The 14,240-nt window shown below is 40.3% G+C and overlaps 2 protein-coding genes across 2 annotated transcripts; both read left to right on the top strand.

Moving 5' to 3' along the window:
- The first annotated feature begins 1,242 nt into the window (after nt 1-1,242).
- tor3a (torsin family 3, member A) lies at nt 1,243-7,086 on the top strand. Its single transcript, XM_008407892.3, has 6 exons — nt 1,243-1,597; nt 1,711-1,833; nt 3,459-3,724; nt 4,409-4,584; nt 5,368-5,492; nt 5,701-7,086. The coding sequence occupies exons 1-6, from the start codon at nt 1,432-1,434 to the stop codon at nt 5,946-5,948; spliced, it is 1,104 nt and encodes a 367-aa protein (XP_008406114.2). The 5' UTR covers nt 1,243-1,431; the 3' UTR covers nt 5,949-7,086.
- Nucleotides 7,087-7,966: 880 nt separating this feature from the next.
- Nucleotides 7,967-13,033, top strand: calr (calreticulin). The gene is made up of 9 exons (XM_008407891.3): nt 7,967-8,212; nt 8,676-8,777; nt 10,603-10,806; nt 10,943-11,037; nt 11,254-11,463; nt 11,545-11,658; nt 11,816-11,959; nt 12,462-12,554; nt 12,668-13,033. The coding sequence occupies exons 1-9, from the start codon at nt 8,119-8,121 to the stop codon at nt 12,887-12,889; spliced, it is 1,278 nt and encodes a 425-aa protein (XP_008406113.1). The 5' UTR covers nt 7,967-8,118; the 3' UTR covers nt 12,890-13,033.
- The last annotated feature ends 1,207 nt before the right edge of the window (nt 13,034-14,240 follow it).

Genomic DNA, 14,240 nt, shown 5'->3' on the forward strand with positions numbered 1-14,240 from the left:
AAGCAAAGGAATGATTTCCATTGGGGTTAAAAGAAAACGACTAAAACGATGCTGAACACGGTAAAACGCACTATTAATAAAGTAATGGGAGTCGTATGCAGTCCAAGGTCTGGAAGCATTTCCATGACTTGAACTAGTTTTAAAGTTTACATGGCATCTAAATGTCTAATGTTAATGAGGTTCCCTGTTTTATTCATTGTGAACCACAATGTTTTTTTTTTTTTGCTGTTTAACTTCAGATTAAAATTACCCTGGTGTCAAACTGGCTTGATGCCTGTAGAGAACGAAATGGCCATTTTGGAGGGATTGAGCTGGAAAGCTACTAAAAATCTCCTTAAAGTACATTTGGGAAAGGGATCTTAAACCGAATTTGATTTAAAGCAGTTCTTCCCAAAGTGCCACAGTGAGATCAGATAATCACTTTTATAAAGTTAGTGATATACTAACGAGTTAATTTGATAAATGGGCAGTAAATATCTTTGGTTTATCTTTAATTTCTATTTGTCTTTTCATTTCTATTTTTTCTAAAACTCCAGCAAATCTGTCATGGGTTTTGGTTTGTCACCACATGATGGTAGTCCCCATGTAGAGGAGCACCAGGCTCTGCAGCGGTAAACATTTGGTTGTATTATTGTAAATAAAAGTGTTTCTTACAAATAAAATGTCGCTTCTAATAAGACATGAACCTGAGTAAAAAAAATATGTAGAAACCAGTCAATTTTTTTTAAGGAATTGCCATTTTTGCTGTTTTAAAACTTATTAAAGTTTCAGTTGTTCCTATTATTGCACTTATCAAATATATAGTTGGAAAAATTGAAGTCAGTCAGTTATGGTGGCCAGCATGAGGTCACTGATTATTACTAATCACAGCCAGGGAGGGATTAGAGATGGTGCGTCATGACGTCTGAGCATGTCATAAAGATGAGTTAATTTGTACATTATTTAAACGAAGATGCAAATTCACATCTTTTTTCATTATTCATAAAATAAATAATGCAATCAAGCCTGTTTATCTCGGTAAGCAAAAGAGTAAAATAATACAACAGCAGCTCCCTTGTAAGGAAGTCTAGTAGTGAGGAAAATAAATCGCTGCTGATGTGATGTTAGTCTTTTTCTGTACCAAATGAAGAATAGAAAAAAATACCCCCTCTATGTAAAGCTACACTGACATTTGGATGGGGAAAAAAATCAACCTGCCGCCGCTACTTTCCCCCTCTTTTCTGTGTGGGCGGAGTCAGACGGAACCGACTGGGCGAAGCTAGTGCTTTCCCGGACATAATTCACCGCTGGTACCGTAGCGTGGGTGGAGACTGGACCCCTACGCACCCACAGCAGGCTGTCACGTAGCGAGCTGGTGGTTTAAATAAATGGGAGAGAAGCTCCGCTGCCCTGTATCTCCTCTGCCGCCGCGGCTCTCCGCCCTGCTCCCCGATGTTTGTGCGCTGGCTGCTGCCTCTGATCTGCGCTCTGTCCGCAGAGGCCGACATCTTCCCCCTCGATAGCATTAGCAACGTCTCCACTTACTATTTCAACTACTTCTACTGCAACATCTGGGAGGGGGAGTGTCAGCCCCACCAGGATGATGCCACACAGCAAGGTGAGCAGGAACATTATTGCGCTGGTCAGGAGTTTCCGTCTTTGTTTTGAAAGACCATCGGTGCTTACTACGGTGTTATAACCCCGGGTTTATGTCTCTGTTGCTGTGTGAAGTTCCTGTCGCGGACCTCTGGCCAGGCTTTCCTCAGGACTACACCAGCCTGCTGCATCAGTGGTACTGTAGCCTGGGTCAGTGCTGTGAGTCTGGAGACTGCAGGATAACCAACAACATCACAGGTGATTTGTTTGTGTGTGTTTCACCTCTGCTTTGAGGTGTGATAGAGAGTAAACATCTGTAACATGTCTGTGGGAAGGGACAACCTGTCCAACCACCTTCATTAGCAGTAATTTGAAGTATTGTTGGAGATACAGTTTGAGTTTCTCTTTAGCACCGTTTCTGTTGTGGACAATCCTTGAGTCTGGCTAGAACATTTTGTTTTTGGTATATGTTTGAACTTTAATTAATCTCTTGCAGTAGTATTTAAGGGCTAAGATTTAATGTTTATTGTCGAATAATCTCAATGACTGCAAGGTGCTCAGGTCCTGGGCCCAGATGATCACCCCTCCACCACCGTGCTTGATTGGTGTTAAAGATGCACCAGTTAATCAACAGATTTTTCCTTTGATCAGATTGCAGATCATTTCACACACTTTTTGAGTTTTAAGGTTAGGGAGATATTTGTTGACGCATAAATTAGTGTAGTTTATACTCACTACTCCAGTTCAAAATAAACCTGCAGCAGATTTTCCCTCTCTTATGTGATACGGTACTTTAAATAAAAAACACTCAGGCTATAAAGACTAGTGAAAGTGTGTTTTAGGTTCAGCAAATCATTCTTTGTGCAGTTTGTGCTGCTATGCTGTTTTTTTCTTCTTTATTTTTAAAAGCATCTATTTGAGGGCAGCACAGTGGCGTTCATTAAGTTGCATGTTCTCTTGATAGACCCATGGTAATCACAATTCCACCCTAACTTTGTTATGTTAATTTGTTTCTCTAATTGCCCTTGTATAAGTGTGTGCATGGATAGTTATGGGTCACTGTCTCGGCTACACCAGTGTTTCCCAGTGATGGGCTGGAGACAGACACCAGCTCTCCATGACCCGGCCAGCATGTAGGTATGATAAATGGATGGATGGATCTGCACCGTGGCCTGACGTGTCTGAACGTTGGTCCAGTTGTCTTTTGGTTCATCCAGATGCAGCTCTGCAAACAGAAGTCGTGCTGCCACATTCCTTTCAGAGAGAAAAACATTTCTCCTACCTAAGTTGTCTGTCTTTTTCTGATTGTGCTTCTATGTAAGTCAACATTTAACTTCACCAAAACCTCTGCTTTTATAAAGGCAGTCGTGCTTACTGACCGCCAGAGAGTCGAGTGTGTTTGGTGAGCAACAATCTCCCATGGAAGAGGAAGAGATAAAGAGATAGTTTTCTCCATGACACTCCTGGCTGTCATGGAAACTTTTATCTTCCAGATAGTCGCTGTGTTTCGTTCCAGCTCTAAGAAAGTTGGCCGAGCCTCTTTATTGTTTCCCGTTATCTCATTTTATTGTTAGTTTAATGTAGTGGTTTCTTATCAGCCAATCAGTAAACATTTTTTGTAAGATGACCAGGATGACTAATGTTCCTGTAATTATCACGTTTGGACAGGAAGCTTGATTGGGAAATAGGTGTTTAAACTGATTGGTTCAACGTTTGAAAGTCCTCAAGAGACCATGCACCTTACATTTACAGAAGATAAATATTAGTTTGTTAATATATTTTTTATCTAATTGAATTTGTAAAAACTGGCTAAGAAATAAAAAAAAAAAGAAAAGAAAAATAACTCAAGTGCTGTATTGTGTGCCTGTTCTATCCGCACTCAGGTTTGGCCAAGGACCTGCAGACGAAGCTCCACGGCCAACACCTGGTCCAGTCCGTGGTTCTTAAAGCCATCCAGGGTTTTATCAACAACCCAGAGTCCAACAAACCTCTGACGCTCTCCTTCCACGGTTGGACCGGAACCGGCAAGAACTTTGTGGCCCGTATCATCGCTGACAACCTGTACCGGGACGGGGTGAAGAGCGAGTGCGTCCGTCTGTTTATCGCCCCGTTCCACTTCCCCCACGCCAGACTGCTGGACACGTACAAGGTGAGACGTCCAGAAAACCAGTCGGCCCACGGGAGCTGGACGCCGTGTTCCAGGAACATGGTAAACGTGTTCGTGGGTCGGCTCCCTTGCTTAATCAGATGTTTAGTCTGCGTTTTGAAACCCAGCTCGTGGGTGATAACGGTCACAAGCTGTACCGATGCTGCAGGTCAAATATTGGTGCTCCAGCACCACAGATATGCGTGGATTTTTGGAACCTGGCACCAGTCCAACTGGGCTACAATGATACAAACGGGCTCCTCGTTTTTACCCAATATCTGTTTTAATGCTAGACTCTACATAGCGGATTGATGGTACGAAGAACAGTTTTCGACTGGATACTCTAAAAATCTATTGTTGCATGTATTGTCATGGAGATAAAAACATTATAATAGCATGAGTTGGGGAAAAAAAAGTCATTTATTTCTGAAAAGTCAGAAAAATGAAGGTTTGAAGGTATTAAGTTCTTCATTTCTCTCTCTTTTAATCCCTTGTTATCAGTAGTATCATTATTGTTTTTATCTTTGATTTACTTATTAGTTTTATGTTTTTAAGGCGAGTTTTTTGTATTTTGCATGTCTGTCCTGTTAAAGCACTTTACTAAAGACTGTATACAAAGTGCTGTATAAATACATTTTGATTGATTAAATGTGTGATACTCAATTCGCTCCTCTTCACTGGGTCCAGGGTCAGCTGAGGGAAGCCATCCGAGACCTGGTGCTGCGCTGCCCACAGACTCTGTTCATCTTCGACGAGGCTGAGAAGCTCCACCCGGGCCTCATCGACGCCATCAAGCCCTACATGGATCACTATGACAACGTGGACGGGGTCAGCTACCGGAGAGCCATCTTCATCTTCCTCAGGTTGGTGGATCAGGCTAAGGGATGTGAAATCTGGGTCACAAGCTCCACTCAGCGCTGTTCTGACAGCTCATTCTCAGTGAAGGATGGGTTTTCTTTATGCATTTTTCAGGTTTTTAGTAGTTTGTGTCTAAAATCTTCTTAAAGTGCTGACCAGCAGAGGTTTGACGTCCTTGAAATGTTTTATTCATTTTTAATTTATTTTACGCCATTTTCATAAGAAAACATTTTTCTCATTTTTTTTACTTAACATTTTGTAACACCCATAATAAGTGAAACTACTTAATTAAAGTGAACATAATAACTTTTCTAAGCAAATATTCAGAAATTATTAACATCTAATTTAATTTTCCATCAATATCTTCATTAAAAATTCATAAAAGCATTGAAAATGTTCTTCAATAATTAACACAACCCTAAGCTGATTTAGATGGTGATGTATGAGTTCTCATCTGCATGTTTTGGACATTCTTTGTGGTGTCCCTCAGGGGTCAGTATTGGGCCCCATCTGTAAATTAATGCAAATCATAGACCTTTTGAAGAGAGTTGAGTTTTCTGATTATATATTTCTATCTGAGGAAAATGGATATTTATTTTTAAGAGTCTTTTTCTTAAATTTTGAACTTCAGCTAGCTTTAGCAATTGTCTTCACTATAAGCGTGGGGGGTGGGGAAAGAAAAGAAAATAAATAATACAGTTACAGAGTTTGTTTGTTTCTGCTCTGCCAATCTTGACCCAAAGTGTACAGAAATGCGATAAGCGTGCCACTGCTTTTCGTCACTACAGCAACATAGGCGGTGCAACAATAAATGACGTGGCGCTGGACTTCTGGCACTCGGGTCAGAATCGGGAGGACATCGGTATGGAGGACCTGGAGCATCGGCTTCGAGCTGAAACTCTGGAGACCCAAGGTACGCGGCTCAGCCAGGTTAAAGTTCAAGTAGTCAACTGTTTGTTTTCTCTGCAGCTGGAAAACTGCAGAGAAAACATATTATCTGTGTCTGATTTATCGTCATAAATCTTTATTTACGACAATAAATAAAGATTGTTTGTTTTCAAGACTGTAGTTAAATTTTAATCTTGTTTTTATTCTGATTTGGTTGTTTGTATTTTTCTTAGGGGGCTTTGCTCAGAGTGAGTTGATGGCGGACCACCTGATTGACTTCTTTGTACCTTTCCTGCCTCTGGAGTACCGTCACGTGAAGTTGTGCGCGCGAGACGCCTACACAGCGCGAGGTCTGAAGGCAGATGAAGCAACACTGGATGAGGTGGCCAAGGCGATGCTGTACGTTCCCAAAGAGGAGAGACTCTTCTCAGCCCAAGGATGCAAGTCCATCCCGCAGAGGATCAACTTCTTTCTCCCCTAGAAGGAGAGAGAGAGAGACGCAGCGACCTGGAGGAGGCGTTACGATTGCTTTTCCGGCCCATCTGCATTCAGAGCCACAGAGCGTCTCCTTCGCTCTGTTCTGTGCACTAACCCTCTCCCCACACAGACACACACGCCGTGTCTGTCCAGGTCCCTGGGAGACGGCCAGGCAGCAGGGCAGGTTCAGGATAAGAGGAGGGAGCAGCGGGAGCCGCCCTGCAGGGATCAGGAGCGTTGCTGGAAACACTCATTCCAGACGGTCGTTACGGGAGGCGTGGCTGCTCTCCCTTATCGGCCTAGTTTGAGCATCACAGCGTCAGGATGAAGACGTGAAGAAGTCTTTTGACTGTGAAAACTGATGTATCCTCTCACTATTTATGTTAGGGGTTTTTTCTGCAGTTACAACTTGTGCTGATTTTTATGTTGTCTTAAAGGTTCACACGTCATGTGTTGGTATTTGCAGATGTTATGCTTTTCTTCACACCGTTATTTATTGACATCATTTGTGCCATGTGGTGTTTCTTAGTAAAGTACAAAACAGACTTGAGATCATTTTGCATTTTACTCTTCTATCCCAAGGTGAATACACAGCACTCTATTACATTATTATCACTGGTACATTATTATTCCTTCTACCTTACTTTTCTCACACAACACTTGTGTTTTGTGTAATCATAGAGCAAGCTTTGAATGAGTATTGTGCTACAAACAAAATGCCATGGCTTACATTCAAGAACAGTCTTGTAAATGTTACTGAAAAATGTTACCATAAGCTCATAAGCGGAAGCTAAGAAAAATCTATAAAAGTTTTTAGTAAATGTCTTTTTCCTCTAAAGTGAAACTGTGAAAGGCCTTTTTTATGTGAAGTCAACATATAATTATGCTTTTATTCATTTTATTTGTTTGCTGTCACCTTGAACTACTCACTCTGACTAGGTTGACGTAAAGGTTTTGTTGTTGAAATCCCTTCACATATATTGGATTATTGAAAAATGGAATAAAGCCTTAAAATATTAACAATAGTTGGTTCTGAATTGGTGGTCAGTCGTGATTTATTTATTGTGTGAATGAATTTCAAATTGGTGTGTTTTTATTTGTGCATAGATTTGGGAATTAATAAAATTTTCACAATAAATTCAGTGTGGCATTTATTTATTGCTATTAATACACAATGTCTCATATAGTCCTCTATTGTTTAAAAGTATTCATTCTCACTGAACTTTTTCAAATTTTTCTTTTTTAGGGTTCACAACTACAAATGTCAACGTATTTTATTGGGATTTTACAAGGTAGACCTAACTCTGATATTTTCCAGTCAAATCAGTCAAAACATACACAATATGACATTTATTTTGTGATGAATATGCACAAAAATCTGTCAGAGAAAAAATCATGTAATACAGATTGAAGCTCAAATGTAACTAATGCTTCATATGTCAAAAACGAACAAAGCGGGATTGTCACGAGTTTGTTGTACTTTGTTAAACTGTAGAGAGAAAATCCATAATTTTCAATGTCTTTTTGACATTTGGTTTTGGAGAAACACATGCACTGGTAGATATTTTTAAGGCAAGGATTAAAATAATTCGCAAGGACTGTCTTCCTTAATTGGATAAAAATATCCATAAATATATGCTCACTTTTAAAACCAAACTAATTATAAGCTCTGAATATGCACGGTTTAATTAAGCATTATAGAAAACATCGTTGATTTTACATGCAGGTTTATCTTTCTATGGTTTATCTTTGTTGGTTATTCTGGTGGGGAGTTCTACGGCACTAATAAGATCTATTCTTCCACCTTTCTTTTTTTTCCCCTTCAGCCATGTGATTCATCCAGGAGCATCATTCTCCTTGGGGCGTGTATCAAGCAAACGCGTGGTCTTCCCCTATTGGCTACAAACCTTAGCGTTCAGATTTTCTCTCCTCCGATTGGCTGAATACCGCAACACTGGTTTTGAGCCACCGACCAATCAGATTCAGACATCTGTTCCGAGCAGAGAGGAGAGAGACTGGTGTTCCTCGGCGGCTCGGTACTGTAGCATGACTGTATGAGAAAGACTGGACCAGCACCGCCGACATACAGAATAGAAAAAGCTAAAATATCCACATAGGCGTGTATTTGTAGTTTGCTATCTTTTTTCCGGACGGAGTGCTTTTAGCTCGTAACCATGACAGCGCTGTCGCTGATTTTGATGGCCGTGTCTGCCGCCTCTGTCCTGGCCGAATCCTCTGTGTATTTCCGAGAGCAGTTTGAGGATGGCGGTAAGGTTTTATCTTTATTTTATTATTATGTTTTGACTAAATATCGATTCTGTCCACTTTTCATTTATTTTGGCATTAAATTAAAAAAAAGCTTCATTGATAGAATGGGGTTTTATACTTTTGAATATTTTTAATGCAGTATTTTGCACGCATCAGCTGCTAGCTATAAAGATAAAAGACATTTAATCTATAAGATGATCAGTCTTGGAGCCCCTTCTTCTTCTTCTTCTGCCTCAATCCTTCATCTATAGTCCATCTGTTTCCTACCCCCAGTTGTCTTCGAAGCTCTCCCCCCACCCTGCAGCACATCCCTGCCTTGGTCATTCTCTTATATCCTCCTCATCCCTCAGTAACATGCACCTGCACAGATTTAATCATCGTTATCATTAGCAGTTGGACAGGTGCTTTTAGCAATGTGTGATGCTTATCACAATGAATGCTCAACCTGATCTTGTCTATGCAGATGCCTTCAATAGTCGCTGGATGGAATCCAAGCACAAGTCAGACTATGGCAAGTTTGTGCTGTCTGCAGGGAAGTTCTACGGAGATGCAGAGAAAGATAAAGGTGAGTGGAGGAAAAAAAACCACACACAATGATGTGGAGGTTGTCTTGTAAATGTAACTAATAAATGAAGGAGTTTAGATTATCTAACAGTGGTGAGCAGTGGTGGTTCTTGTATGAATGTGGCACTGGGTGAGCCACACACCTGGTCCCTCATTAGCTTCATTCAGCAATAAAAATAAAAAGTAAACAAAACAAAAAAACATTATTATATAGCAGCCACAGAAAGAACTAAAACAAATGATTTACCAATTTATTTCAAGAGATGGACAAATCGAAGAATGAATAGTACTTTGGGCTGCTGTGGGATTCACTTTAACCTTGAGTAAAATCACAGCTGCATAATATTAGTTATGTATAATGTTAACCCAGATATAACTTATTTTATATAAACAGAAAAACAATTGTTATTCCTGTTTTACTAAAATAATTTACCTTACTGTTTATTGCAGTTTAACTAATGTTTCTTGCCACATTTATTTCTTGTGATTTTGATACGTTGACTTAAGCAACTGCGCAGCATTAAAATCCTCTAAATTCAGTTTGCACAGAATATTAAATAGCCATTCTGCTCTTAATAGAGTAAAGCATGTAACTAGCAGCAATTAGCTGGTTGGGTAAGCATGCTGTCACTCACTGTCCTGACAGTATATGAAGAGAAGAATAATTTGTGAAAGATCAAATTCCTCCACCTTCTACCAGTGCTACTATTGCTGTCTGAAGAAACTCACCGCTCCCGGTCAAAAACAACCAATGGGAGCCACAAAAATGGTCTTATCACTGTCAATCAACATTGTGTACACAGTGCTACATGTGCTAATGGCGGAAAAATAGCTTACCGTTTCAGGAAAACAATTAATCCTCCATCATCAGCGGCGATGCTAGCTAACCTGAGCATTTGCGACAGGCTTTGCTGTATCATGGAAGCTTAATTTGTCTTCACAGATTATCTGACTCGTATTATACTGTTGGGATGTAGGTATGGGTTTAACAAATATGTAAGACATTTTTTGTTTTTTATAGAAGTATACCTTTAATCTAAGTCTGATGTCGTCCTAATGCCTGTAGAGGAGTGGTCTCAAATCGCATTCTTCAAGAGCCAGAGTCCTTCAACTTTTATGTGTCCTTTGTCCCTCACATCTGAATTAAATGGTGAAAATGCATCACTAGCTTTCAGTCCAGCTCTACAGAGATCTGCTGATATTGGAGCCAGGTGTGCTGAAGCAGAGAGACACCTAAGAGTTGCAGGACACTGTTATTGAGGACTGGATTTTGAGACCACTCTGTAAATCATTAAAAATATTTTTTGTGTTGGTTTTCCACTTGGAAAATAATGTTTTTGTAAATAGCAAATCAGTTGAGATCCTACGATTTACCTGGTGTTGGTCAGAAGCAGTTCAGACTCCTTAAGACGCAAAAATAGTTTTTTTAATTTAGCACCAGATTATATGCTGAGTGGACATAACAGTAAGCTTGTTTTTGCCTTTTCATGCCGCCCTCTTGGCCATGCCGCCCTGAGCAGAAAACCACATGGGCCTATACCAGAACCACCACTGTGTTTAATGTTGTTTGTTTTTGTCAAATAATCAAATTTCTGATTTTCGTTTTTCATTTAATTTACCCAGATACCAGCTTTTGATAATTAATCGGCATGCCACTGAAAATATTTCTGCATAAAAACCTGCTTTTAATGATTCTCGGCTCATAAAGCAGTGCCGGTGTTTTTTCTGTTACTCATCATGAAAGTGGCTCTAAATAACTCGAGTTCGGCCTATTAAATTCTGCCTCAGCCGGGATCTTTGCCGTGATGATGCCGTTTTTACCGCAGGTCTGCAGACGAGCCAGGATGCCCGCTTTTATGCTTTGTCAGCCCGTTTCGATGACTTCAGTAACAAAGGCCAGCCTCTAGTCATCCAGTTCACTGTGAAACACGAGCAGAGCATTGACTGTGGCGGCGGATACATCAAGCTGTTCCCCTCCGAGCTCAACCAGGAGGACATGCATGGAGACTCCGTCTACAACATCATGTTTGGTGGGACTCTTGAGTTTTTGTTAGATTACGCTTCCTTAATCATTTACAACATTTACTCATGTTAAAGTGCTCTTGCAAAGTTTTGTTAACATACTTTAAGTTACTTAAAACTTTATTTTCTTCATGCCTCCTTCAGGTCCTGATATTTGTGGCCCAGGCACAAAGAAAGTTCATGTGATCTTCAACTACAAAGGCAAAAACCATTTGATTAACAAAGATATCAGGTGCAAGGTATGGCATAGTTTTTTCTCCTAACTTAATAAAGAAAACTGCACAATCTAGTTTTATATTTATTAATTTTTTGGAGGGGTGGGGAGGGAATCGAATGATTACCAATAATTATTCTCAATTCTGACTAGTTGACCCAACAATGAACGAGGTCATTTTTACAAGTCCTGTTTTTCGAGCTCCTCCTTCCCGTTTATAACGTCTCACTCTATTTTGCAGGATGATGAGTACACCCACTTGTACACGCTGATCGTCAACCCCGACAACACCTACGAGGTTAAGATCGACAACAAGAAGGTCGAGTCTGGCAACCTGGAGGACGACTGGGACTTTCTGCCCCCCAAAAAAATCAAGGACCCCAACGCCAAAAAGCCAGAGGACTGGGACGACAGGGAGAAGATTCCAGACCCCGCTGACAAGAAACCTGAGGTTGGTCTGCTGTAACAGGGGGAGGAGAACTTTGTGAATGCTTTATTCTCTCTTGTTTTAACATGTCTTCATTTTTTTAAGGACTGGGACAAACCTGAGAACATCCCAGATCCTGACGCCAAAAAGCCTGACGACTGGGATGATGAGATGGATGGAGAGTGGGAGCCGCCTATGATTACCAATCCTGACTACAAGGTATTCTTACACAGATTTCACCTACTGCTGTGTTGTTATAAATATACCTGTCAAACAAAACTCTTTCACTTACATTTGACCAAGATTATTATTTGTTTTTCTGTTTTTTTTTTTTTTTTTTTTTACATGAGCCATAATGTGTTTTTTGCATGTGCAGGGCGAGTGGAAACCCCGAGAGATCGATAACCCTGCTTACAAAGGCAAGTGGGTTCACCCTGAGATCGACAATCCAGAGTACACAGCTGACCCGGAGATCTACAAATATGACAGCATCGGCGTGCTTGGACTGGACCTGTGGCAGGTGGGATGGTCTTGCTGATGGTGTTGAGTCAACTTTAAAAAATACAGCAGCTAAATTAGAAAAACTCTATTTATAACTCTAATCTGTTTTGACTGTCTGAAGCACATATGCTAAGTTGGCTGTTTGATAAAGAGATCATTGCGTCGGCATCATTCATTGAACAAGCTTGGCAGCCAAGACGGAGTTCTGTATCCTCAAAAGGACATCTTTTTGGTTCTAGAATTTCATTTTTTGTAAATGTTTTGTAAAGTTTGGGAAGCTTGTTCTCGACATGCCTTGTAGGCTGAGCACCATACTGTGGTGCACGACGCTCAGATAAATAAATCAAATCAAATCTATACAGTGAAAATGAGCAAAAATAACTGAGAATAGAAGCTCTTATCCAAGTTTCTTGAGGTGTTCTGCGCTCGGAGCAAGAAATCCTCTGGATCTTTGTCAATAAAACATTTATACTCTATCTTTACTGAGTGACTGACTGACGGACTGGTGTTCTTTTGAAAAGGTCAAGTCTGGGACCATCTTTGACAACTTCCTAATCACCAACGACCCCAAAGTGGCAGAGGAAGTTGGAAACGAAACCTGGGGGAAAACGAAGGTATGTTCCCAGTTCTCCGTCTGTCTGCAAAGACTCTTTGAATCTGACTTCATCAGTTTTGAATGATTTTTATTTAATTTATTTTTTTAATTGTACGTTGTCTCCATTTGCAGGATGATGAGAGAAAGATGAAGGAAAGCCAGGAGGAGGAGGAGAGGAAGAAGCGAGAGGAAGAGGACAAGAATAGGAGGGACGAGGTGAAGGAAGACGAGGAGGAAGAAGAAAAGGATGAGGAAGAGGAAGAAGAGGAGGAAGAGGGAGAGGAACCAGAAGAAGAAGAGGAGGAAGAGGAAGAAGATGAAGGCACAGACTCTCAACTCAAGGATGAGTTATAAACTCAGGAACGGCTCTGTTTGAGTCTGTGGGCTGTTGGAACGGAGACTGAAATGAAAGACCCTGATGAGCGTCACCTCGGGGTGGATCTGGGTGGGACGGACTGTTTAATTTGTTTGTTTACAAAACAAAAGGGATAGGTCAATAAGGGCAATTACTGTTGTGTTTCCTGTTTCCATGAGCCACTACTGCTACTATTAACATGATTATTGTTATATAAATTGGAATAACAGAAGTGATCCGCTGGAACGAATGTCGAGATTAGTAATTATAAAGCTGCAAGTTGTTCTCTGCAGAATCGTACAAACTATAATTTGTTTAATGAGAATCTAGGTTTATGTGAAGCTTTGACAGGAAAAATATATTTGCTGTATGGATGGTGCCATGACGATGTTTTGTTTACCTCGTGGTTTGTGTGTTGTTTGTTTTTTTGTACAAGTTTTACACTAATTCATGTTAGTCTGGAAGGATTGGATTGAGTTCTGCATCTTGACGCAGGCAGTCTGTCCTGCTTTAATATTAAATTAAAACAAGGTTTAATGGGAACCACCATCAGGAGTAAGACTTTGTATTTTACACCCTGCTCAGATCGGCCTTCTGTCTTTGGCTGGTTAAATAGGCTGCTTTACAATGAAGCCCCTAATACAGTTTTCTTTGGTGCACCTTCAGTAGTCTTGTTTATCATAATTAAGCGTTAGTTGTACATTAGGTCCTCTCCTGTAGCGGTGAATCATCTGGTACCCAAGATGATTTAACCAGTTTCCTCCTGTCTGATTTCAGTACATCTGCACTGCTGTACCCCGGCACATTGTCCCACACACAATGCTCCAACAATGCTCCTTTTGTAAAACACACATTTTGTACTAATGGTCAGAATTGAAGTGGGGGGGAGGGGCAAATTTTATGTTGCTGTGCAAATAATAAAAACAATCTGAAGAAATCAAACATATGCATTTATCTCTAAATGTTACGTTTGTATCTCGTATTCTTTTCTTCTTGCTGTTATGGCATAATGATTATTTAAGGTTTTGTGGCTTTCAACTGTGACAAGTGTGGGTTTTTGTTCTCTTCTTAAAATCATGAATATGTGTTTTTGAGAAAGCTAACTGATGGGTTACAATGACGTAGCTTATTTCCATTCTGCGCAAGACTAAGATTCAGCATATTTTTCACATTTGATTCCCCTGGTAAGTTTTGAACTCAGTCGCAGCACCATAACCTCACATTGAATAAATATTTAGGAATCCAACCTCTAATCTGACAGCATTGACAAAATTGAAGACATCACTGCATGCCTGACAACTGCTTTAAATAATTTTCATACATTTTAAAAAATGTGTAATTTGGATTAAT

The sequence above is a fragment of the Poecilia reticulata genome, chromosome 4 (assembly GCF_904066995.2).
Source record: "Poecilia reticulata chromosome 4, P_reticulata-male-v2, whole genome shotgun sequence".
Lineage (NCBI taxonomy): Eukaryota > Metazoa > Chordata > Actinopteri > Cyprinodontiformes > Poeciliidae > Poecilia > Poecilia reticulata.